Source organism: Oryctolagus cuniculus, chromosome 20 (assembly GCF_964237555.1).
Source record: "Oryctolagus cuniculus chromosome 20, mOryCun1.1, whole genome shotgun sequence".
Taxonomy (NCBI): domain Eukaryota; kingdom Metazoa; phylum Chordata; class Mammalia; order Lagomorpha; family Leporidae; genus Oryctolagus; species Oryctolagus cuniculus.
Genome location: NC_091451.1, coordinates 37,043,759 through 37,069,116, shown reverse-complemented (window position 1 = coordinate 37,069,116; position 25,358 = coordinate 37,043,759). Strand labels below are relative to the sequence as shown.

General features: G+C 41.3%; 1 protein-coding gene across 4 annotated transcripts in view; it reads left to right on the top strand.

Annotated features, from left to right (window-relative positions):
- The window catches only part of TC2N (tandem C2 domains, nuclear), a 40,625-nt gene extending 29,471 nt beyond the window's left edge, over positions 1-11,154 (top strand). For all 4 annotated transcript variants that reach the window (XM_051826454.2, XM_070065348.1, XM_051826456.2 and 1 more), the window contains 3 exons: positions 2,790-2,904; positions 6,318-6,517; positions 7,393-11,154. In XM_051826454.2, coding sequence (XP_051682414.2) covers positions 2,790-2,904; positions 6,318-6,517; positions 7,393-7,503 — 426 coding nt within the window. In that variant the 3' untranslated portion in view covers positions 7,504-11,154. The remainder of the gene's footprint in view (positions 1-2,789; positions 2,905-6,317; positions 6,518-7,392) is intronic.
- The last annotated feature ends 14,204 nt before the right edge of the window (positions 11,155-25,358 follow it).

Genomic DNA, 25,358 nt, shown 5'->3' with positions numbered 1-25,358 from the left:
AATTCACTTAGATTTAGAAGTAGCAGTTTTTGCCAAAGTAAACAAATTTTAACATCATTTTAGACTTTTTCAAGGGAAAATTAACCTCAACAGTTAAGTTTCTACTTTTTAAGCAATTCACCATTTATTATCTGTCTCCATGACGAATTTTAAAACACAAAATTATATGTTAATGGGGCTGGCACTGTGGCGTAGTGGGTTAAGCCACCGCCTGCAACGCCTGCATCCTTACAGGCACTCATCCCATGTGAGTCCCGGCTGCTCCACTTCCAATCCAGTTCCCTGTTAAAGCACCTGGGAAAGCAGCAGAAGATGGCCCAAGTCCTTGGCCTCCTGCATCCACATGGGAGACCCAGAAGAAGCTCCTGGCTTCTCCCTGACCCAGCCCTGGCCATTGTGACTATTTGTGGAGTGAACCAGCAAATGGAAAATCAATCTCTCCCTCTCTCCCCCTCCCTTTCTCCCTCTCCCTCCCTCTCCCTCTCCCTCCCTTTCCCTCCTTTTCCCTCTCCTCCTCTTGCTCTCCCTCCTCCCTTCTGTCTCTCTGTAACTCTGTCAAATAAATCTTTTTTTAAAAAAAAAGTGTTTTTCAGGGCGAGCGCCATGGCACACTTGGCTAATCCTCCACCTGCGGCACCGGCACACTGGGTTCTAGTCCTGGTTGGGGAGCTGGATTCTGTCCCTGTTGCTCCTCTTCCAGGCCAGCTCTCTGCTGTGGCCTGGGAGTGCAGTGGAGGATGGCCCAGGTGCTTGAGCCCTGCACCCACATGGGAGACCAGGAGAAGCACCTGGCTCCTGGCTTCGGATTGGTGCAGCACGGCAGCCATTTGGGGGGTGAACCAATGGAAAAGGAAGACCTTTCTCTCTGTCTCTCACTGTCTAACTCTGCCTGTCAAAAAAAAAAAAAGTGGCCGGCGCTGCGGCTCACTAGGCTAATCCTCCGCCTGCGGCGCCAGCACCCTGGGTTCTAGTCCAGGTCGGGGCGCCGGATTCTGTCCCGGTTGCCCCTCTTCCAGTCCAGCTCTTTGCTGTGGCCTGGGAGTGCAGTGGAGGATGGCCCAAGTGCTTGGGCCCTGCACCGGCCTGGGAGACAAGGAGAAGCACCTGGCTCCTGGCTTCAGATCGGCGCAGCACAGCGGCCACTTTGGGGGTGAACCAACGGAAAAGAAAGACCTTTCTCTCTGTCTCTCACTGTCCACTCTGCCTGTCAAAAAATAAAAAAGTTTTTCAGTGAACTATGAGCTAATTATTGGGGAATACTGGGTACTTAACAAATATAAACCTCTCCAGAAAGTCATTCATTTGTTTTATGATTTTATTAGAATCACTACCAGAAAAGACTTCTTTGTTCATCCATAGTGAGCCTCACTTAGTAAGATATGTAAACAATATGTTCTTGTTTTATTCCCATTCTTACGCTTTTCAACACATCAACAGTAATGTTTTTGTACTTGGACAACTTTTTGTTGCTTTTATTTGCGTTCCAAGATCCTTGGAATCCACATAAGTAGGCTGGCTTGTGTTGTATTTCACAGACAAATAGCCGTCTTCTGCGATAGGGCAGCAGTACTGAAGAGCACATTTTAATGATTTCTCGGGCTCTCTGTCTCCTTTATTTTACCGACTGCCTCAGGTTGTTTGGCCTTCTCTGCTTTGTTTGTTGCCTCATGATTGTGGTGAACATCTTCTTGCTGCTTTCTTCAGCTTGCTCCATTCAACACGTGATCCAAATGGTAACCCTCGAATCCACCTGCTGGCTTTGGTAGCACCTGCTCTTACTTCTGTGATTAGAAGAAATAGTGATGCTTATTTATAACATTTTTATCATTCCGTGTGTTCTTAAAAATAATGCACTTGGCTGTGCTTACTTATTTGAAAGCAAATTCCTTTGGGTTAATTTCACTGGCATTTTCTCCAGCAACACTACTTAGAAATTTTATTTGTTTCTAACTTAAATTGACTTTTGGTGTCACTGATTTTGAAGGTTCAGTGTGTATGTGTAACTTTCATTTTCATAATCAATGAAGGTGAAGCACCTCAGATTTTTGGAATCTATGATATTTATGTATTTTTTAGAAATATTTATTTGAAAGAGATCTCCCATCTGCTGGTTTACTCCCCAGAAACCTAAGCAGCCAGGGCTGGGCCAAGCTGAAGCCTGGGATCCTCTCCCCTGTGGGTGAAAGGGCCCAGCTACCTGAGCCATCACCTGCAGCCTTCCAGGATGTGCATTTGGAAAAGGATGTGGGTGTCCCAAGTGACATCTTTTTTTTTTTTAAGGTTTATTTATTTATTTGAGAGGTCGAGTTACAGACAGTGAGAGGAGAGACAGAGAGAAAGGTCTTCTGTCCATTGGTTCACTCCTCAAATGGCCACAACAGCTGGAGATGCGCTTATCCGAAGCTAGGAGCTAGGAGCTGCTTCTGGTCTCCCACACAGATGCAGGGGCCCAAGGCCTTGAGCCATCTTCCACTGTTTTCCCAGGCCGTAGCAGGGAGCTGGATTGGAAGAGGAGCAGCCAGGACTAGAACCAGCACCCATATGGGATGCTGCCACCGCAGGCAGCGGATTAACCTACTGCACCACGGTGCTGGCCTCCCACGTGACATCTCAAAGGGTGCAGCCAGATACCCACCCTGCGTTTGTCTTCTCAACTTTGCCTTATGACTTCGGGTGACAATGAAAAGCAATGCTTCAAGACTATCTAAGCTTAGCTCTTTATTTTTCAATGTTTGAAATATCCCAAAACTTTATTCTCAATTACCAAATGACACTTTTTTGATATTCAGGTTTGCCATGCAGAACTTCAACTGGGGACTTGTTTTCAAGCAGTAAATAGCAGGATTCAGTTGCAAATTCTTGAGGCACAGTACCTTCCCAGCTCATCCACTCCTCTAACTTTGAGTAAGTACACCTGTGGTGCGAAGTGAGATCTTTAGAGAGTGTTAGTGATAAAAAGGTTTTCCTACATTTCTACATTTTTCTTTTTTTTTTTTTTTTTTTTTTTTTTTGACAGGCAGGGTGGACAGTGAGAGAGAGAGACAGAGGAAGGTCTTCCTTTTGCCGTTGGTTCACCCTCCAATGGCCGCCACGGCCGGCACACTGCGGCCAGTGCGCCGCGCTGATCCGATGGCAGGAGCCAGGTACTCATCCTGGTCTCCCATGGGGTGCAGGGCCCAAGCACTTGGGCCATCCTCCACTGCACTCCCTGGCCACAGCAGAGAGCTGGCCTGGAAGAGGGGCAACCAGGACAGAATCTGGCGCCCCTACTGGGACTAGAACCCGGTGTGCCGGCGCCACAAGGCGGAGGATTAGCCTAGAGAGCTGCGGCGCCCGCCGGTTTTCCTACATTTCTTAGAATGGAGATTAAAATCTTATTTTTATTGTTGAACTTAAATATTAACTTTAATGTAAAGTTACTTTATTAGATTTCTAATTTTAGCCATTGTGTGTATCTTAACTGCTTGTCTATTGATTCTTATTCAGTTGTAACCTGTATATTTAGTTCATCATTTCATACAGGTTGAGTGCCCAGAGTACTCTCAGGTTTGTCTCACCAGCCTCAATCTCTGTTCTTTCTCTGTCTAAGCCCTTTGCTGGGTGCTCTGCTAACCAGAAACTTAATTTTTAAAAACCCAAAAGAACAAAAATTAAGCTACACTTTTCACTTCCTTGGCCTTTGGGCACAACCAGGGGTTGTGATACTTTGGTTGTGTAGACCTGGTTCGTGTGGACACCTAGAACTGGAGATTTGAGTTCAGGCGTACCTTAAGGGTTAAGAGTAGGACAGGAATGCTCCTTTTTGTACTAAAAGAAGGGAACTGTCTGGGGACAGGCAAGAGCAGTTTATATCCACTGTAACTAGAAAGACTGAAAATAGATGAGCTGATCGTTCAAGAAGCTGGAAAAACAGCAAACATGAGGAAAGGTGAAGTAGGTTATTAGAGCTATAGTTGAAGTTGATAAATATGGAGACCAAGACAAAAGACATAATCCATAAAACCAAAAACTTTTTCTTTGAGAGGACCAAGATAAATTTGTAGTAGTTTGGATTAATAAGCAAGAAAAAAATATGAATGATACTCTGAACAAGGAAAAGTATATACTTTCAAATTCAGAAGATGTTTGGTAATATATAAGATAATAACATGTATCACCACCTGAGTTTCTTCAGATATCTATTCAAAATAAATCATAAAAAATTCACTCAGGGCCAATGTAGTGGTATAGTGGGTAAAAGCTACCACCTACAGTGCTGGCATCCCGTGTGGGCTCCGGTTAGTGTCCTGGCTGTTCTGCTTCAGTCCAACTCATTGCTAATGGCCTGGGGAAAGCAGCTTGGGCTCCTGCTGCCCTTGTGGAAGACCTGGAAGAAGCTCCTAGCTTTGGCCTGGCCCAGCCCTGGCTGTTGCAGTCAGCTGGGGAGTATGCCAGTAGACACAAGATCTCTCCATCTGTCTCTCCATCTCTGTAACACTGACTTTCAAGTAAATAAATAAATCTAAAGAAGAAATTCACTCAAGAAGATAAATAATATTAATTAAAGAATAACCATGAAAATATAAAGAATTGCCTCTAATCAAAGCACTAAGCTGAGATGATTTTACTGGCAGATTCTACCAAACTTTCAAGGAATGCACGATTCACATTCTATATGAACTGTTCTAAAGTGTGATTTTTAAAAGCAATTTGTAAAATTAGCATATTGTTGATATCATTACAGAACAATACGTGTTCATTGTAGACTGACATCACATACATAGATGAGAAAACCTCAAACACAAAAAATACACCTTGGAATAAATCCCCAGGACTACCTACAGTTAACTGTGGGAAACAAGGACAAACAGTAGAAATTTATAGATGCAATTTGTTACATTAACAGATGGCTTCCCTTAATCAAAGCAGTGAATCAGGATTTCCAATAATCTCTGCTTTATAAATTGAATTTATAAAGATCATAGTCATCACTTTGTGGCCCCCTCCTTTCTGGGAGTCCCTTCCTCACCTTCTTGCTACCTTGACAGCCTCAGCTCAGTCACCTGACTCCTCAAGTCAACCAGACTGCACTTTCTGCTTGAAAAATATCCCGTGCCAGTCACATTTGGCAGCAGGGGAGAGGTTAGGGGTCGCTTGGCTGAGAAGCTGTAGAAACCTGCATTTCACCAAGTGCAGTTCCTGTCATTCAGAATTGACTTCCAGGTGAGTGAGTGGTATGGTTTTGAAGATGATCCTTGGGACACCCTTATCCCATAGTGGAGTTCCTGGGTTCATGTCCTGGCTCTGCTCCCAATTCCAGCTTCCTGCTGATGTGCAGGAAGGTAGGGATACCTGCCACCCACGTGGGAGACCCAGGTAGAGTTCCTGGTTCACAGCTTTGGCCTGGCCTATCCCTGGCTACTGCAAGTGTTTGTAGAATGAATCAGTGGATGGGAAATCTCTGTGTTTCTGCCTGTCAGAAATAAATAAATAGAATTGACTCCCTTACCATTTCTTTTCACTTTGGGTCAGTCTTTAGTGTTTTTTAAAGATTTATTTATTTATTTGAGAGAGTTACAGAGAGGGAGGGACAGAGATCTTCTGTCCTCTGGTTCACTCCCCAAACGGTCACAACGGCTGGAGTTGGGCTATTTCAAAAAGCCAGGAGCTTCTTCTCAGTCTCCTGTGTGGGTGCAGGGGCCCAAGCACTTGGGCTGTCTTCCACTGCTTTCCAGGCCATTAACAGGGAGCTGGATGGGAAGTGGAACAGCCCAGACTCTAATGGCACCCATGTGGGATGCCAGCACCGCAGGCAGAGGCTTACCCTACTACGCCACAGCGCCAGTGCCGTATTTTTATATTTTTAAAGTTTGTCATAGTTAGCTATGAAAGTTTAGTTCACACAAGCTAGTCTACCGTTATTGGAAGCTCTGCATTTCAAATTTATTAAAGGAATAGATTTTCTCTAGTGGGCATATGCCTAAGTGCCAGTGTCCCAAGCAAAGAATTTTACCTGTGTACAGGTGAGAAATAACTCTCTAGCCATCCAAAGAGTTGGCACCTCACTGTGTAGCCCTCTTCAACGTGTACCCCTTTGCTGCTGACTGTTCTGTATGCTTACAATTCTGGTCTTCAGTGGCACTCAAGCTGGAGGAAGGTTAAATTCATTTGATACTATAGTAGTTATTTATAGTTGCGGTGCAAGTTGAGTAGAGATGTTTTCTGTTACTAGCTCAGCAAACCTTTAAAAGCGGCTTACTTGTATTTTTACAATAAATAGATATACATTCATATGGTATTTTAATAAAATTTTATAAATCAAAATTTCTTGTTTTTAGGTTTTTTTGTGAAAGTGGGAATGTTTAGCTCTGGAGAGTTGATTTATAAGAAGAAAACACGCTTACTGAAGGCCTCTAGTGGAAGAGTAAAATGGGGAGAAACTATGATTTTTCCACTTATACAGAATGAAAAAGACATTGTTTTTCTCATTAAGCTTTATAGTCGAAGCTCTGTAAGAAGAAAACACTTTGTGGGCCAGGTTAGTGTGGAGTTTTTGTTTTGAGTTCCTTCCTTGTGTTTTTCTGTGCATTTAAACAGTTGTTAACAAAGCAAATACAGGATAAGATTGAAGATGATTAACATAATTCTTCAGCATTGTAAGTTTAAAATTAAATGTTTTCTAGAGTTATTAAACCCGGTCAGAGTTTTTGCTTTCATACAAATAGGTGGGATTTCTGAGCAATCAGGTTTATCATTAATTAGTCTTTTTTTGAGCTTTTCAACATTATAAGAAAGATCAGTTTTTTAGTACTATTAACTCCTTCCATGTGGAAGAAGGGGACAATAAGTGTTTATATCAAATTCTTTAAGGCTTTGAATGTCAAATTATCTTTATTATGTTTTAAAAGGTAATATCTAAAGTTTATAAATGATAGATATTATTAAATACTACGGCTCAAGAATGACTTACGGTTATAGATTTAATGTAAAAGGAGCTTAAAATACACATTCTTTACCAATCTAATTTAAATCATGATTAGTATTGGTTTAGCCCATCTTCACAAAATGTTTTTGACTAAAATTGATCCACATCAGGATCAGTTTTAAGTTGATTACCTAGAATTATTGAGTTAGAAATGATACTAATAACTGTTCCAGGGACAGTGATTTTGTAATATCTCACCTTGAATTTTTAAATTGTATCATTTAAAGTAGTCTTCAGAATGACTAAGCAGGTTAAATGTTTTGATATGTAAGAGTCAAAGAAATTAGCTTTTGGAAAGATGAAAAGATATGCAATTGCAACTATGTAAGCTTCCAAATGTCTTTCATCAAGATGTACTGAACTCAGTTACCATCACTGTGTCAGGCTCAATGAGTGTACTGTGGTTTTTTGTTTTTGTTTTTTAACAGATTTGGATAAGTGAAGACAGTAATAACATTGAAGCTGTGAACCAGTGGAAAGAAACAATTATAAATCCTGAAAAGGTTGTTATCAAGTGGCACAAGTTAAATCCGTCCTGAAGATTTCATATATTAATGTGGTGAAGAACTTGACATTCTTTTAGAAGACATGATTTCAGTTTGCTACCAATAAGAGGAGACATTTCAATACATTTGTTCAATTTATTTATGAAAGACTTAATTGTTGTATATAATGGATCTGACAGAAGCTATATAAAAGGCATAATAAATTTTATCAGATAGCCAAAGTGAAGAAAATGGTCTCAAATGGTGCAGAAACAGACAATAAAATAAAAAGGGTAGTGTTAGGTAAACTAAATTATAAAACCTGTGAGAATGTCAATCACAGATAATTATTTCTCCACTCTGCTTTTGCTTTTGTTTTTTAAGCTTTACCTAAATACTGAAAACATAGTGTATCAAGTCTGTTATTGTTATCAGACCCTTAGAAGATTTCACAGCTATTTCAGTGCTAGGCATTGTGGATTAGATCTTGGCTCTACTGTTTACTTCTTGCTATATTTTTTCCTCTCAGCAAAAATGAATTGAACCATTTCAACTATCTTCTCTATTTGGGGAAGTTTGTGCTATGTGTTTATAATTTTTTTATTTATAGGCATTATGTTGCCACTCAGTAAGCTATTTATCACCAAGAAACTTCAGGAATAGAAAACTGCATTTTGGCAAGTATAAATGAAAACATCAGAAGGTTGAAGCTTAATTAGAGACCTGGAATACACACATGTTGCTGTTTTCTTCCCTCAAATATTTTTTGTTTTATTTGGAGTTGAAATAAGAGTATAATCCATATGGTCTCTTCTACTTAGCATAAGTTAATGAGCTTAAGTGGCAAGTTCAATATTTTGTGATAATCACTTCCTTGTTTTTAGTTTTTAACATGTAAATGACTTGTTCTGTAATCCATATTAGATTATTTTCCACACTGTCTCCATAACCATACGCGCAGACACTGTGTAACAAATATTTTCTTTTGAAGTCTTCTTTCAGGTACTTACTAGTCCTCAGTATATGGGAATAACTTCAGCTTAACTGACCGTAAAAGGTGGGGCCAAAAAGAATATTTTTGCTAATAAGCAGACCAGGTACTCAGGGTTCTCAGTCTTCCGCTTTTCTTTCTTACTTAGTCCCATCCATGTTAAGAGATGGTGATATTTTAAGCCAGAAATATACCTTGTTATAAGCATACTTTTTCATTTCATTTCCTATGTTCTGTGTCTTTCATTAAAAATTTCCCAAATAAACCCATAGGTCTCTTTTTTCCTAGGTACCATCTCCTCAAGCTACAAAATGTGCATATTTTACACCCCCTTTGCTTCTGTTGCCTAGATTTTATGTTACTAGTGGGGCTGCCACTATGCATTTTGACATAATGTTTTTATATATGATCTTAGCCAAAAGGGCAAGAAGCGGCATCATAATTTGCTTAGATTTGTGAAAAACGGCATATTGGTCTTTTAAGAGAAATCTGTTTTGTGTGGTAGTATTTTGAATCTAGCACAGATACAGTTATTTAGCTTTTTTATTTAGCTGGGTTGTTTTGTTTTGTTGTTGTTGTTTTTTTTTTTTTTTTTTTTTTTTTTTTTTTTTTTTTTTTTTTTTTAAGACATTTTTAGAGCTGTTTAAGGTTCACAGGTAAATTTAAAGGAAGGTACAGAGATTTCTTATTTACCCACTTTCCCCTACTCTCACAGCCTCCCGTGCTATCAACGTCTTGCAACAGAATCATACATTTGTTAAAATCAACAGTGTCGCCGGCGCCGCGGCTCACTAGGCTAATCCTCTGCCTTGCGGCGCAGGTAAACAGGCACACAGGTTCTAGTCCCAGTCGGGGCGCCAGATTCTGTCCCGGTTGTCCATCTTCCAGGCCAGCTCTCTGCTGTGGCCAGGGAGTGCAGTGGAGGATGGCCCAAGTACTTGGGCCCTGCACCCCATGGGAGACCAGGATAGGTACCTGGCTCCTGCCATCGGATCAGCGCGATGCGCCGGCCACAGTGCGCCGGCCGCGGCGGCCATTGGAGGGTGAACCAATGGCAAAGGAAGACCTTTCTCTCTGTCTCTCTCTCTCACTGTCCACTCTGCCCGTCAAAAAAAAGAAAATCAACAGTGTCACGTCATCATCACCCAAAGTCTGTGGTTTACAGTAAGGGTGAGGTTTCTTCTTGGTGTATATTCTGTGAGTTTTGACAAATATATAATGACATGTACTCACCATTACAGTATCATTTGTTTCATTGTGCAAACTTTGCAAATGTAGCTGTTTTAGTAGTTACCAAATGTGTTTATTGATTTTTAGATAATAAAAGGCTTTATTAAGTCATATTTTAACTTGGCTTTTAATGATTTTTTTTTTACATTTTAAGCTTTTATTTAGTGAGAAAGATGCATAGGAGAGTGAGAGCTTTATTTAAGAGAGAGAAGTGAATGGGGGTTCATACCGAGCACCAGGAACCAGCCACGTGGAAGAGCATCTAGGCCAGGAAGCCTAGAGCGCATGGTCTTTGGGGATACAGCAAACCCCTTCCTAGCAAGAGGCCAGGGAAAAAGAGCAGGGCTTTTAATGATTTTATTTAACTTCTAATATTCTTACAAAGTGTATGATATAAGTTGAGGAAATGCTGTGGCTTCTCGGTTCCTTAGAGTCCTAGAAAAATAAAACAATAAAGAGGCAGCCTTTTTATTTAAAAGATCTTTCAAGCAGAGAAATACTGGTGGAACTGAGGTGCCGAATGTTTCGTTAGTGTTTACCTAAGCGTTTTTTGGGTGGAGATCCTGAGGACCACTGCTATGCTGGCTGCTTCCTTGAAGCCTTGCCTGGAAACACACCTGTCTGTTCCTCGGCACTCAGACCGTGAGGAAAACAACAGGAGCTGCTAATAAAAAGCGAAGCTCTGTACAGAAATCATTTCTCTGTGTGTTTGCTTAGGTATTTCTTGACCTCTACCCACTTACAACAAGAAAGGAACCAAAATTATGCTGGGTGACCAGAGGAAACCTTGAAAGGGTTCACATTGATAGCTAAGTTTGCACAGTGCTAATCCCTAAAAATGCATTTATCTTTAAACTCTCAGATTATCACAAACTACAGAATCACTATATGGCTTTCGTTCAGTTTTGCATGATTTTTTAATCAGCATAGAGAAATGACCACCAAAATAAATTAGTATATTAGTTCCAGCTTTATCAGACTGTTAAGAAGAAACCAGTGGGATTTGGACATATTGTATGTAATTGTGATCTAAAAATTACCTAAACTGAAGTTCTATTTGAATATAGTTAATGTAAATTTCTAGTATACTCAGTAGCCACATGGAAACTATTTCCTGGAGAAAATTAGCATTATTTAATTAAATATTTGCTTATTATTAATAACATTAGTAATTTGCAATACATTCCAATTTTTTGTGTGATGCAGTAGTGAATATTACAAAAATATACACGTTCTTTTGGTGTTTGGTGTTTCCTCAGGGTGTGCTGAGGCGACCCAGATCAAAGTCTGTGCATGATCATGATGAGGACACTTTCTAATATTCCTGTTGCATAAGCTGTAATTCTTACTCAAAATTTAATTTCAAATGCTTGTAATTCTGGCTGAAACATTAAGAGAATCATGAAAACTGGACCCATATGAAATAAACGTTTTGAAATACAGATTTTAAAAGTTATTAAAAGAATTAATGTAGCTGTCGAAAATTGTATTTTATTTTTAGTGGGTGGTAAGTCGTCTTAAGGTGAGTGCTGCCAACATTTTTGGTAATTTCATAGTAGGAAAGATGTTTTTGACTTGATACTTCTTGATTTTTAAATGTTTCAGCTATAAAGTATCTGATCTCTATAACAATGGTTATAATCAATAACTAATAAATCACAGGACTCTGATAATGGCAGCAGATCTAAATAGAAAGCTCTGTACGCCGCCTTACATGGTAAAATACTTGATTCCAGGCTGAGCTAAATCCCCAGATGAGAAGCGTGTTTGTGCTGGTGTCTCAGTAGTGATTTCCACATTGTCACACTGTGGAATTTGTTTCTAGATCACGGTTCTTTAGTTTCTGAAGAAGGAGGATGATAAATACCTGCCCTTCATGATAAGAACAGATTTACTTTTGTAGAAATAAATTTGGTTAGTATAGCTTTAAATTGTGTTTCAGTTTAATTTCTAGATCTTTCATTTTTCTTGGTTACATAATGTGTGGAATCTTGCTATGAGTATGTCCTCCAAAGGCTTATGTTTTGAAAGGTTGGTCCCCAGAGTGATGTGTGAAATGATGGTCCCTCTAAGAGGTTGGTCCCCAGAGTGGTGTGTGAGATGATGTCCCTCCAAGAGGTGGGACCTAGTGGAAGGTCTTTATGTCACTGGGGAGCTGCCCTTAGAAGGCATTAAAGTTGCTCTGGTGGGATTTCTGAACTCTTGCAAGAGTGGTTGTCCTAATATATTGATGTTTCTTATATCACGTATCATACCTTCGAACTCTGTCATCTCCTGTACTCAGTCACCATGTTCAGAAATACATATCCTTAATAGATCTTGAACCCACCTGCTTCTCCCTGTCTGTCTGAGAGTACTGTGAGCTCTCCATGTTGGTCTTGGTGCTCCCTCCTGTTCCCCTTCAGTCCTTTCTCCTCCCAGCAGCCAGAGTGATGTTTTTAAAATGTAAACCTGATTGTCACACTTTAGATCCCATTGCTTTGTATGTAGTCCAAAATCCTTAACATGGTTTACAAGGCCTTTGTTGGGGAGGAAAAACTTTTCTGATGTCCATGTAATCCAAAGGGAGCCCTCGGGTTAAGCTAATGAGTGACTCATTAGCAGGAGAAAAGAAAACTTACATGCATGGGGGTTCATAGAAGTGTTCAAATGAAAGAGGCAATTAGGCTGGGGCTCATATACCTTTTTAATTAAATGGAGTTTGGGCTTCAAGGGACAATAAATCCTGGGGAAGTGACTATGGAATGCATGGGGGAACTAGTGGAAGGTGAGGCTGGCTTACTTCAGTTAGGTGTGTTTAGGCACACTCTCCTTCATGTCACCTCTGGTTGTGAGGGAGACCCCACATGCCACAGAGAACACCCTATGGGAGGAACTTCCAGACTGTGGGTTCAACCAGACAGTGGGGAGCAGATGCGGGGAGGACCATCTTTACTGGGGGGTCACAGAGGAGTACACAAGCAAGGGTGTGAGAGGCTTTCAATGGTATGTTTGGATGTCACTAGGTCGCAAGATGGTAAAAGGGGGAACTTAGGGCAGAGACCAGCCTTACCACAGTGCTGCCATCTTGCTGCCTGGGTGGACTGTTCACAGCCTATTTGTAGGGATGTTGAACCATCAGGGAAAAGGGAAATTTTAAGAATTTATAAACCTCGCCTGTAATCTGAGCTGTGCCCTCTCTCCAGCCTCATCTTAAACTATTCTCTCTAGTCCCTCTGATCTTTCATTCTCAGAAGACAATGTGCGCCCAGCTTCCTTAGAATCTCTGCATGGCTACTACAGGGTATGGTTTCCTTTTGCACTCCTCCCTTCCCTAAATCCTGTCCTTTTTTTCAGATGTCAGCTTAAATGTCTATCCTTCAGAAGAATCTATCTGGATCTTTCAAACAATCTTAGATCCTGTTTTTCATTTACTCTATAACTTTCCCTTACAGCTGTTATCACAAGTGTAGTTAAATAGTTAACTTGCATAATTTTTGTTTAATGTCTGTCCTATAATGTGACTTCAATGATAGTAAGATCTTATAGACCCAGGCTGTAAGAGTACATAGTTAATTAAGCTGGCCGCAGCGCGGCGGCCATTGGAGGGTGAACCAACGGCAAAGGAAGACCTTTCTCTCTCTCTCTCTCACTGTCCACTCTGCCTGTCAAAAAATAAAAAAATAAAAAGAGTACATAGTTAATATTTGCTCATTCATTTAGCTGAATGGGAGGTTAGGGTTATAACAATGAACAAACAGGGAAAAAATGAAAGAACACATTGAGTACAAGGTTTTATGGCTCAGGACAGTGGCACAGGCCAGTATCTTCTTATTGAGAGAAAATTCTAATATTTATCATTTCTACATTACTGTAAAATTCATTGACTCAATTTCTAAAATTGATTGACTTATCCAAGAGGCAAAGAGAGACCCAATTGCTAGATTACTGCCCAGATCCCCCAACAGCCAGAGCTGGGTCAGGTTGAAGCCAAGAACCCAGAATTCAGTTCGGGTCTCCCATATGGATGGCAGGGAACCAAGCTCTTGAACCATCAGCTGTTGCCTCCCAGGGTATACAGCAGCTTGAAACGAATCGGGAGTGGAGCCAGGATTCAAATCTAGGCACTCTGATTTGAGTTGCAGGGGTAGCAACTTAATCCCTCTGCCAATGCCTGCCCCAGTGCATTTCTTAGAGAAGAAATATGTTAGCTTCATGACTCTAATACTTACTATCAAGACCTAGAAAAGATTTCCCAAATTGAAAGTTTTTGTAGCATAATTAATGCTAAATCTAGGAGTTTGCTGAAATATCAGATTTTACCTTATTATGATATGTTAAAAACTTAGTGTGTGTCATTTCCAAGCACAAAGCTTTCATTTATTTTAAACATTTATTTCTGACAGCATATGAGGTAAATTTGATTCCTGTGTGAAATAGGAAGAATATTTAGATTGTGTCCAGCTTTGAAAATTTCCCATCAGATGTAAATAACATATAATCACATATGAAATGAAAATGGCAGAATGTTAAAAATTGTACTCATTGAATTCTAGTTTATAGTTTTCTATACTTGAAATAAAATAAAAAAGTAAAAAATATTTAATATATTCAAGTTTAAGGGATGCTAACTAAGCAAGCAGCTATTTTACTGGTCTCAACAGTATTCATAAGACTTGTAGGAAAGAAGATGAGAATAAGAATTGATTAGATGACGACGGTACACATGACGGGATAGAATGAGACTTTGGAGACTTTCCTGGTAGAAGTTAAGAAAGGGAGTCAGGGATGCAGCCACAGAAACCAGCCTAGCACTGAGGCCGCTTCCTCTCCTGTCTTCATCCAGGACGGATGCTGAGTCTGGAGATGAGAGGGGTGGGAAGGATTGCTGAGCAAGGTTTTCTTAACTCATGATGGCAAAGGAACCCTAGGAAGAACAGATTGGCCAGAGAGAGTCCTGTTTGAGGAAGAGAATGTGTGGAGAAGAATAAAGGATGGAAAAGTAGGAAGGTATGGCTGCAGTTCTACAGTGAATATGGGTGCTTTTTGGCCCTGTCCTTTTTCTCTTTCCACAGAGCACCCGATCAGTCCATCAGATTTCCTCCGGAGGAATGGGTGCAGCATTCTTGTGTTGCCTCTCCCCCTCTGCTCCACCCGTTCTGCTGTCTTTTCACCAGCTCTTCCCACTCCCCGCTGTTTGCCAAGGCTCCTACTCAATTGGTTTTTTCATTGAAAATCTGAAAACGAGTTTGGTTTATGATAAACTCACTGATGCTGTGCCTGAGAGAGACCTCAGGAGTCCTCTGCTGTAAATGCCAGCTAGAATAAAGGGATATTTATTCAACAAGTATGTACTGCACAAGTGCTAGGGATACAGCCCTAGACAAAAAAACCAAAACACCTATCCTCACAGAGTGTATATTTTAGTTAATATATCAGAACACACAGTGTTTCCAGATAAAATTTGATGCATATCGTGCAGTGAGTGAGAAAATCGAAGTTCAGAAAATCTGTTCCAAGTCTTTCCTTCTGTTTGGCTGTTTTATATGTGAATCTTCATTGTTTAGTTTCCTTTTGTCTTTCTTCAAATGTTCCTGTTAATGATGTATTAATGTGTTATTATCTAGAATTTTTTGAAGTACACCTAAAGAGCTACTCTTTGAACTAAAACAGGAATATATATTAAGGAATCACTTGAGTGAGAGGAGTGCCTTAGAATTTTATTTAACATAGTGAACAGCCTGCTTGGAAACCCACTTTATCAGGGCTACTTGCGTATGAAGTGAATGAAGGAAATAGATGGACCACAGGAAGACCATGCACATACCTAGGCTACGTATAGGTAGTTCCCACCATAAGGGTCATGTATTTTGAACGTCTGAATCGTTTTTTCCTCATTAATATTCTTGCCTAGATACTGTATGTCTCAGGAGTGAGGAAAATGAGCTAGCTGTATTTATTTGATTTTTAAAGTCTAGAATTTGAAAGATGTTAATCTTTCAGGTTTGGGCCACACTTGGAAAGCATTGGATTCTTCGTCCAAACCATTCTTTTGTAAAATGGAAATAATCATTCTTTCAGAACGCTGTGTGATTGCTGCTGCTAGCCATAAGACAGTAGACAAAATGGGTTGTCTCGGAGAAGTGAAGGCTGTCTTCACCTGAGCAAAGTCCCTGAGTGCAGGGTCTGGGCCCACAATTTTCCAAGGCTTGGCTATTAACTCCATCAAGATGCAAATAAATTAAGGGAATTGACTCAGTTAACAGAACTTTCCCAAATCTAATGGGGAAACTGTAATATCAGTTTACTAATTTATAAAAGGAGGACTGTCCCAGAAATGATTCAAAATATTTATATCAGCCTTTACAACACTCTGTTTCCTGTCAGGGCATGCACGAAGTTGAATTTTAGAAGCTGGACAATTGTATGGAGACCATGAAATGATGGCAAAGGGAAGTGGATTGTAGACAGAGGTATTTTCCAGCCTGGTGGGACTAGTGTCACATCCTGCCCCAACAGGAGTGTGCCGAAGACTTCACCGTCACTTGCCGTATTTAGTGTCTTTCTCCCAGATCGTGCAGACTCACACCGCTTAGTCCCCCTTTTCAACCTTCCCTTTTGCTATGTTTCATTCTAACCATCTCTATTTACAGAGGCTTTGGCCAGGCAGGTTATTAGTTAATTGATGAGGTTTCAGCTTGCTAAGTTATAATCATTTAATGATGTCTCCCAGACACTAGAGCCAGGTCATTTTTTAAAAATATTTTATTTTTTTATTTATTTGAGAGGTAGAGTTACAGTGAGAGGGAGAGACAGAGAGAAAGGTCTTCCTTCTGTTGGTTCACTCCCCAAGTGGCTGCAACGGCTGGAGCTGCACCCATCCAAAGCCAGGAGCCAGGTGCTTCTTCCCAGTCTCCCATGTGGGTGCAGGGGTCCAAGGACTTGAGATGTCTTCTGCTTTCCCAGACCATAGCAGAGAGCTGGAATGGAAGAGAAGCAGCCAGGACTCGAACTGTCACCCATGTGGGATGCTGGTGCCACAGGTGGAAGATTAACCTACTGCCCCACGGCGCCGGCCCCAGCCAGATCATATTAAGTGCAAGTTTAGGAATTCCCTCTACTATTTGATGGTAAGTAGATGTCTGTCTGAAATCTCTACGTTTATAATTTTTGATCTATCAATTGAATTTGAAGTATTTGATACAATTGATGGTCCCTTAACACTTTTCTTCTCAGAACCTTTGGGCTGTTCTTTTATTACTGCATTAGCTTGGATGCAAAATGTGAGGTTGTCTTTTATAGGGCAGAGCAGCTAGACAGGGTGTCTACTGTGGTTGATGGTTGTCAGGCTTCATCCTGCATGGCAAGACAAAACTGCAGCACAGGGCACATCCCTGGTGCGTCAGAGATCTCAGGTCATCATCACAGTCATCTGCGCCTCACGCCAACGACGTGTCAGTTTGGAATTTGCAGGACTGGAGCCGAGAGTTTCCAAACAATAATCTGTTCTCCAAAGACAGGGAAATGGCTGTTATAAAATACCCACGCATGTCTTCATGTCCTCCTCATAGCCTCTAGCAAGGTCTACATTTTTATTGCAGGGTCATTTGATAGAGAAGTAGATTTTTGTTACAATCTGGCACCTTAATCTTCTTATCTAAAAGTGATAATGTTTTTATCATTTTTCTGCTGTAGGAAGAACATGATGAGAAACAGATTTTTCATTCCAAGTATGCTGTACAGCTGGTTTGAAATAAATGTCTAATATCAGTATTTTAAAGATTTACTCATACTCTTTACTGTTGTTTTTTTTTTTTTTTTGCAAGTTTCAGTGGTAGTTTTTTCATTATGAAATTCATAATGGTTATAATGTTACCTGAAAGGAATTCCAGGGACTGTCTTTCCCCTCTTTTATTACAGTGGGGGTGGTAAAAAGTTATCTAATAGCAGTTTATTTATTGCCTGTGTTTGTAACCAACACAGCAATGATCGCTGTCGATTAGCATATTACAACAGTGTTAGCTAGAGAAAGCTGCAGGTTCTTACAGCTAAAGATCCTGAGGAATTTCCTTACTCTGAGATTATTCTTTCCATTTACTGTCTCTAGGTCACAACTACGGAAACAGTAATGTGTTTGAGGGGGAAAGAGGTGTCACCATATTGTGCTTATTAAAAACACCTGGAACTTTACATTTATGGGAAAGGCTATATCTGTTAGGACTCTAAATAATTTTGTCATAAAGTATATTCATAATAAAGAAACAATACAGATAAAAACTTTAAGTTTCCAGAAATAGAGACAAACACAAGAGTGAAACTTCATTTACCACCAATAGTCAAGTGGTCATATCCACGTAAAGAGGTTAATTTGATGTCTGTACTCAAAGAAAATAATAAGCACATGAGCTATGGCTTGTCTTACATAAGTGACTTAATTAATCTAGGGTGGGCCGGCGCGGTGGCTCACTAGGCTAATCCTCCGCCTTGCGGCGCCGGCACACCGGGTTCTAGTCCCGGTCGGGGTGCCGGATTCTGTCCTGGTTGCCCCTCTTCCAGGCCAGCTCTTTGCTGTGGCCAGGGAGTGCAGTGGAGGATGGCCCAAGTGCTTGGGCCCTGCACCCCATGGGAGACCAGGAGAAGCACCTGGCTCCTGCCTTCAGATCAGCACAGTGCACCGGCCGCGGCGGCCATTGGAGGGTGAACCAACGGCAAAAGGAAGACCTTTCTCTCTCTCTCTGTCACTGTCCACTCTGTCCAAAAAAAAAAAAAAAATCTAGGGTGGACATAACTGTCAACCAGTGTATGTTGGGTGTTTATTAAATATGTCCAGAGAAGATGTGTTTTTTCTGTTTCACAGTCTATTATTCAGTTGATATCTATTGTCCAATTTAGTACCATGCCAAGCTGTGCTAGTCATGTAAAATTTTTAGTTTTGCATTTGTTCATCGTGCATTTACATACCACTTCACATGCATGTGTATGAGAAGGTGGGGGGGAAACTCAGCTGATTCTGTACAGCTGAATGACCATCGATCATCAGAAATCTTTCAAATTGATCCTGACTCCAGTTTAGTAGCAATAGCAATGTTAAATAAATAATCAATTTTATACCAGAAGTATCTTGAAAGTCTGTCCTGAGGAAAAAAAAGAAGTAATTTGATGACATGTAAACATGTTTTTGGGAGTGCTTGTTTCTCCTTTTCTCGGGATGCAGAATATGGAAGACTGCTGAAGTCTCAGTGGCAGGTATCACTCGTTAGCTTTGATCTTGGAGTCTGGAAGTGGGTGCCTCAGATGCAGTCTTGCCCTCGCAGGACTGGGCTCACGTTGTGGTCCATTGCCTGAAACACTTTTGCCAGGGTTCTCTTCCCCCCACCCCACCCCTTGTCCCACTTCACCTCCCTGATTTCTGTATATTGTAACAGTCTTAGCTTACAATCTCTTCTTCCAGAAGAGCTTCTGTGTTGGTATTCTTGTGTGTGTGTGTGTGCGTGTGTGTGTATCCTATTGGTGTGCTCTCTACACACACAGAGTTGTGTACTGTGGTCATTGACAGCCTGCAGTATATGACAGTGGTCCCATAAAATTATATTGCCTAGTGACGTCATAGCTGTGTATTAGAAAGCCAATAGTGCAAGTCCAGCCCCAGTCTACTGGGGAATTCCTTCTCGTTCAAGGACAGGGATGTTTCCATTCTATTCAGGTCTTCCGCCGGCGGAAGCCCACCCACATAACAGAGGGCAATCCTTACCTGAAATTCATCGATTTAAATGTTAAATGTTGGGACTGAGGGACAGTGTGTTAAGCTGCCACTTGAGGCACCCGCATCCCATATCTGAGTGTCTGCTTTGAGCTCTGGATTCTCGGCTTCCTATCCAGCTGCTTACTAATGTGCAGGGGGAGGCAGCAGGGTAACTCAAGTACTTCAGTTCCTGTCAACCACTTGGGAGACCCAGATGGTTTTCCTGGCTTCTGGCTTCAGACTGGCCCAACCCTGACTGTGTAGGAAATTGGGGAGTGAACTGGCAGACGGAAGATTAACCTCTGTCACTCTGCCTTTCAAATAAATAAATAAATCTTTTTTTAAATATTAAGTTTCATCAAAAACACTCTAAGAAAACACATGAAATTAACCATACACCTTCTCTCATCTTGTTTGTGTTAAAGGCTCCGGGTGCCTGAATTAATATTGTCTGTGGTGTGCCATTTTTGCTTTTAGAAAAACATTAGAGCTGGTGCTGTAGCTCACTAGGCTAATCCTCTGCCTACGGCGCCGGCACCCCAGGTTCTAGTCCCGAATGGGGAGCCAGATTCTGTTCCGGTTGCTCCCCTTCCAGTCCAGTTCTCTGCTGTGGCCTGGGAAGGCAGTGGAGGATGGCCCAGGTGCTTGGGCCCTGCACCCACATGGGAGACCAGGTAGAAGCACCTGGCTCCTGGCTTCGGACTGGCGCAGTGCACTGGCCGTAGCGGCCATTTGGGGGGTGAACCAATGGAAGGAGGACCTTTCTCTCTGTCTCTGTCTCTCTCTCTCTCTCTCACTCTCACTAACTCTGCCTGTCAAAAAAAAAATAAGGAAAACATTAGAAATGATGTATTTTATAAAATTAAGAAATTTTAGTATTTTGGTTTATAATTATACTGAGTATTCTAGATATGATCTGAATAGTTTACAGTACTTGCAACAAGATTGTTCTTTTCTGTAGTCTGGTTGCTATATACTCTTAATAATGTGACCCAAGATTTAATTTATTTTAACTCTTGACATCATCCCTTGAACTTTACAGTTAAACCACTGGGTCTATTTAAAAATAAAAACAGTAGGTCTTTTTCTCTACATGAACAATTGTTCAGTCAATTTTCTTCTTCCTCTTCCAATCTTGTTTTCCAATGTTTGATGACAGTTAATATATAGATTTTCATATTATAATTCCCATTGTTAAGTATTATTTAACCCATCTGATCTTAGAACCATAGAATCCTAACACCAACAGGGACATTTTATAACTAAAACCTTGTCCAAAATAAATGACTTGTATGGATTTATCAGGTAATTAATCGAGTAGCTGAGTCATGGACTTATGTGTTTAGTTTGACTCAACAGACCTCAAGTATCTTATATTTAGAAGTCATGTGTTAATGCAATATTTTGGTTAAAATCATTGTAGAATGTATAACAACTTCATAATATAAGTCCTTGCCCATCTCACTTGGAGAAGAGGAAATACTGAAATTTTAAATGTTGTCTAGGTATGCTTATACATACTTCTAAAAGTTACCCTTTTGTTGTCTTTCCGTAGTTATTTATAAAATTCTCAGAGCAGCCAATCTAGGGCTGTTGCTCCACTTCCTGCTCTCGGCAGCCTTTGATAAGTATGTTGCGATTACCGTTGGTACACTGTAGAAATACACCACATCCGCACTCATTCCCTTCCTCGGATCTTCCTTATGAGCAGTGAAAGGAGGTAACTTTGTGTCAGAAAAGAAACATTTCTTATCATGAGGGTGGTATTTACCCTGACCTTCTGTTGTTTCTGAGTTATATAAAGATTGACATCTCAAACTGGAGAAAAGTAGGAAATTTTGTTTTTTGGATTTATTTTTTAATAAAATAGCCGGAAAGTTGCATTCATTTGAATTGGTAACTTTAGTCCTCCCACTCTAAGAATAAATGCCTTTTACTTACACATTGGAAATCTTGGAGTGGAGTCTCAATACATGTTCATCCCATTCCCTTTAATGATACACAGTGTCCCATGAGATGACAAACATAATATAGGTAAAAATAATCATTACTGGCCAGCACCGCGGCTCACTAGGCTAATCCTCCACCTGTAGCGCCCCGGCATCCAGGTTCTAGTCCTGGTTGGGGCGCCGGATTCTGTCCCGGTTGCTCCTTCCAGTCCAGCTCTCTGCTGTGGCCCAGGAAGGCAGTGGAGGATGGCCCAGGTGCTTGGGCCCTGCACCGCATGGGAGACCAGGAGAAGCTCCTGGCTGCTGGCTTCGGATCAGTGCGGAGCGCCGGCTGCAGTGACCAATGGGGAGTGAACCAATGGAAAAGGAAGACCTTTCTCTCTCTGTCTCTCTCACTGTCCACTCTGCCTGTCAAAAATAATAAAAATAAACATTACTATTTAGTTATTTTTAATTTTGCATTAGTAACTGTCAACACTGTGAATTAGTTTAGAATGGGCACTTTGCTGCTTAAAAACACTGGCGATTATATCAGAGAACAGATACTCAGCTTTGGAACCTTGGATCTGAAAAGTCAAAACCCTGCATTTCTATTAAACCTGTGTCGTGTGTTGATAGCAGGTAGTCCTAGTCCTTCTCCTAGAGATACCGGAGAGGAACATGCTTCTCTCCTTGCCTGACTCTTAATTAGCAAGACCCGGGGGAGTGCAGGATACACTAGCTGATTCCATCCATCCTGGGCAAATTGCCCATGTGAAAACCTTGGGCTCTGTCTTTCAAAGTTTTAAGCACCTTAGAGGTTTTCCTGATAAGCATTTCAAAATATTAGCACGTAAGAGAATTCACTGTGTCAGACCTAAGTTGGTTCTTAAATCATTTTCAGAGATATCAATGGGATGAATCTTTTCATCTTAGCTTATCTATTGTGGTTAGTAAAACAAGGTACTCTCTAATATTGAAACAGGAAGCCTTTCATTCCTGAGATTTCCTGCTGTGAGCATAGAGTTTTCTGAACAATATATAACATTGATAAGTTATACAATGTGTTGAACTTTACTGCCAGCTCTTTGTTTAAAAAGGGTGTAAGAGGTTTTGGCTGACAGGAACATGAAGTCAAAGTTAAGTACAACGTCATCCTTCCACCTGCCACAGAAATAAACCCAAATTCATAAGTAAATGTGTTGCACATTTAAATGTTTTTTCAACCAGTTAAACTAGTTATAAAGCAATTAGCTTCTCCTAACCTTACCTGTATATGACTTGAGAGAACTCTTTTTCTCTCCAGGAAAAATTGGTCTCCAAAGTTGCGCACAAAGGTCAATGGACATTCAAGGGAGCTTTCTTCAGTTACTGCGGGGGGTGGGGGGGGGTGCATCTGGATGCGTGCTCAGAGCGTCTTCAAATCCCGGTTCATGGATAAGAGTTGAGTTTTCAGATTACATCAGGCTTCTGCTGCTCCTTTTCCTCTAGCTATTTGGATAGCTGTTTAATTTTCCCACATAGTATTTCAAGATCTGGAATAAGCCCTTCCAAATATACAGAAAAGCATCTATAATGTATGCTGTTTTTAAGGATGTATTTAGAGACTATGTTATAGTCTCCTTGAGTAACACATGGGCTATTTTTAATACTTATAACCATTCAGGAATTTCTTAATATCAAAACTAATTATCTTAGTGAGATAGGATTTCTCAACTTCGGCACTGTTGACATTTGAGCTGGAGAATTCTTTTTGTTGTAGGGCGCAGAAGGTTACTGACCTATGCATTGGGGGATATTTAGCAGCATCCTTGTGCTAAACTCAGATGCCGGTAGCACCCCAGTCCCAGTTATAACTACCAAAAATGTCTCCAGGCGTTGCCAAGCTTTCCCGAGAGGACAAAGTTGCCCCTTTTTGAGAACCACTGCTCTCAAACAACATAGAATGTTAGAGAAGACCTTAGCCATTTTTCAGTTTTTATTTTCTCCTTTTTCATATGTCTGTGATTTACATAAGACCTTATGATTCCTTAGTCACAGAGGTGAGATTGGAACTGGGGTTTCCTGATTTCCCAGTTTTTTTTGTTCTACCACACCAGGCTTTCTTGGTTTAAGATGGTCTGTCCCCCTACTTATGGACTGGTTCAGCTCCATGAGTTCTGTTACAGCCCAGCTAATTGTGTAATAGCCTACATATTATGTACGTAAAATCTATTATTCTCCTTAAATGTCTACTTGTACGTATGGTTTTGGATTGTTTTCCCAGAAACAGCACCAAGATGAGGATTTGTGTAAAAGTGGTTTACCAGGAACTGTGCTCAGAAAACTGGTAAAAGAGTGGAGAAGTAGACAAGAGAAGAAGGAAACCAAATGAGGACACAGCATCAGGCAGGCTTCCAAGAAGTGAGTTTAGTGAGCCCCACAGGAGAGTTCTGCAGACAGGACAGATCCTATCTCAGAGTATCCAGTTCAGGTACAAGAGAAAAAAGTATTTCTCGTTCCTGCCCATTGGTCACTGTTTAAGGTGGAGCTTCTTAACTTTGACACTCTTGCCATTGGGGGATAGTCCTCTGTTCGGTGCATTGCAGTGTTTACTGGCATCCTGGCTGCTCTCTGCTAGACACCAGTAACATTTCCCCTCCTTTTCCCTGTCTGGTAATGACAACCAAAAATGTCTAGATATTTTGATTCCTGGAAGTCAAAGTTTCCTCCTCACTGAGAACCGGTTCAAGGGCTGCCCCTGGGGAGGTGTAGATTCCCAGGAACTCCAGGCTACCAGGCAAAGTGGTCTTTGTCAGCCAGAAAGCAGCCCTGTGGCAGGGACACAGGAGCTGGCTGTGGGGGTGAAACCACACCAGAAGGTAATGTGTATAAAAAGGCGGCTGACGAATCCCAGCGGATCTGGGGGGAGTGCTGACATCATCTGCTACCTGTATATAACTGATTACATTTCTCTACCTCTCAAATATTAAAAAAAGGTTCAGAGACCATATCTGGGCTGGTACAGTGGTCTGAATGAGATTTGAGTGGGTCCCCCAGAAATTCCTGTGCTAGAAGCTTCATCCTCAGTGAGGTAATGTCAAAAGATGGCAGAGTAGGGCCTACTGAGAGGTGATTAGGTCCCTAAAACGGATTAATGAATTTCTTGCAGGACTGTGTCCTCCTCCCCCATCTCCCTCCCTCCTTCTCCTCTCTTCTCTCCTTTCCCCTTTCTCCCTCTCCCTCCCTCAGGAAGTCGCAAGAAAGCAAATTGTTATCAAAAGAAAAGTCTAGTCCCTCCCCTACATCTTGCCTCCTGGCTCCCACACATGCCCCTCTGCACACAGCGTAGACTAGAGGGCCCTCGCCAGAAACCGGTGCCTCACTGTTTGGGCCTCCAGAACTGTGAGCTAAATAAGGCTCCTCGCCTTGCAAGTCACCCAACCTGGGGTATTTTATTATAGCAACAGAGAATAGAACAACACAGTGTCTTACCGACATACATTCTTTTCATTATTACTTTTCCACGTGTAGTTATGTGGCAATACTTGCTCCCACCTCCAACTTTTCTCTATTTCTGTTCATTTCTTAGGTTTCATACGTTTGCCTACTGGCTTTCTGCCATAGCTGCTTTTTACCACCTATAGTTCTGTGATCCCACCTTACCTCCTCCCACAAACTTGGACGTTAATAACTACACTTACCAAGCCTCCTGCTAGACTAATTTAACTGGCTGCCACGTGTTAATTTCTGGTGCTTGTCTGCCACCGACCTCTGGCCTCTGCGCCTCATGGCGCGTCACTGTCTCCTAGTTGACCTCCAGCCTCCAGGTGCAGCTCTGAGACTCTGCTTTTGTTGAGAACTCCCAGGGCCTGCATTAATTTGGAGGCCTCGGGGAGGGGGACTGAGTTAAGCCGAGCAGTGTCTGGTGAATGGAAGGATCAGCTGTGACTTTGGTGGATATGTTAATGCTGCTGCGCTGATAGCTGGCTCATGCTCTGCTTGGAGGCATAATCCTTTGGCACAAACAGAAAGGTTTGCCCTGGAACTTCTCCACCGT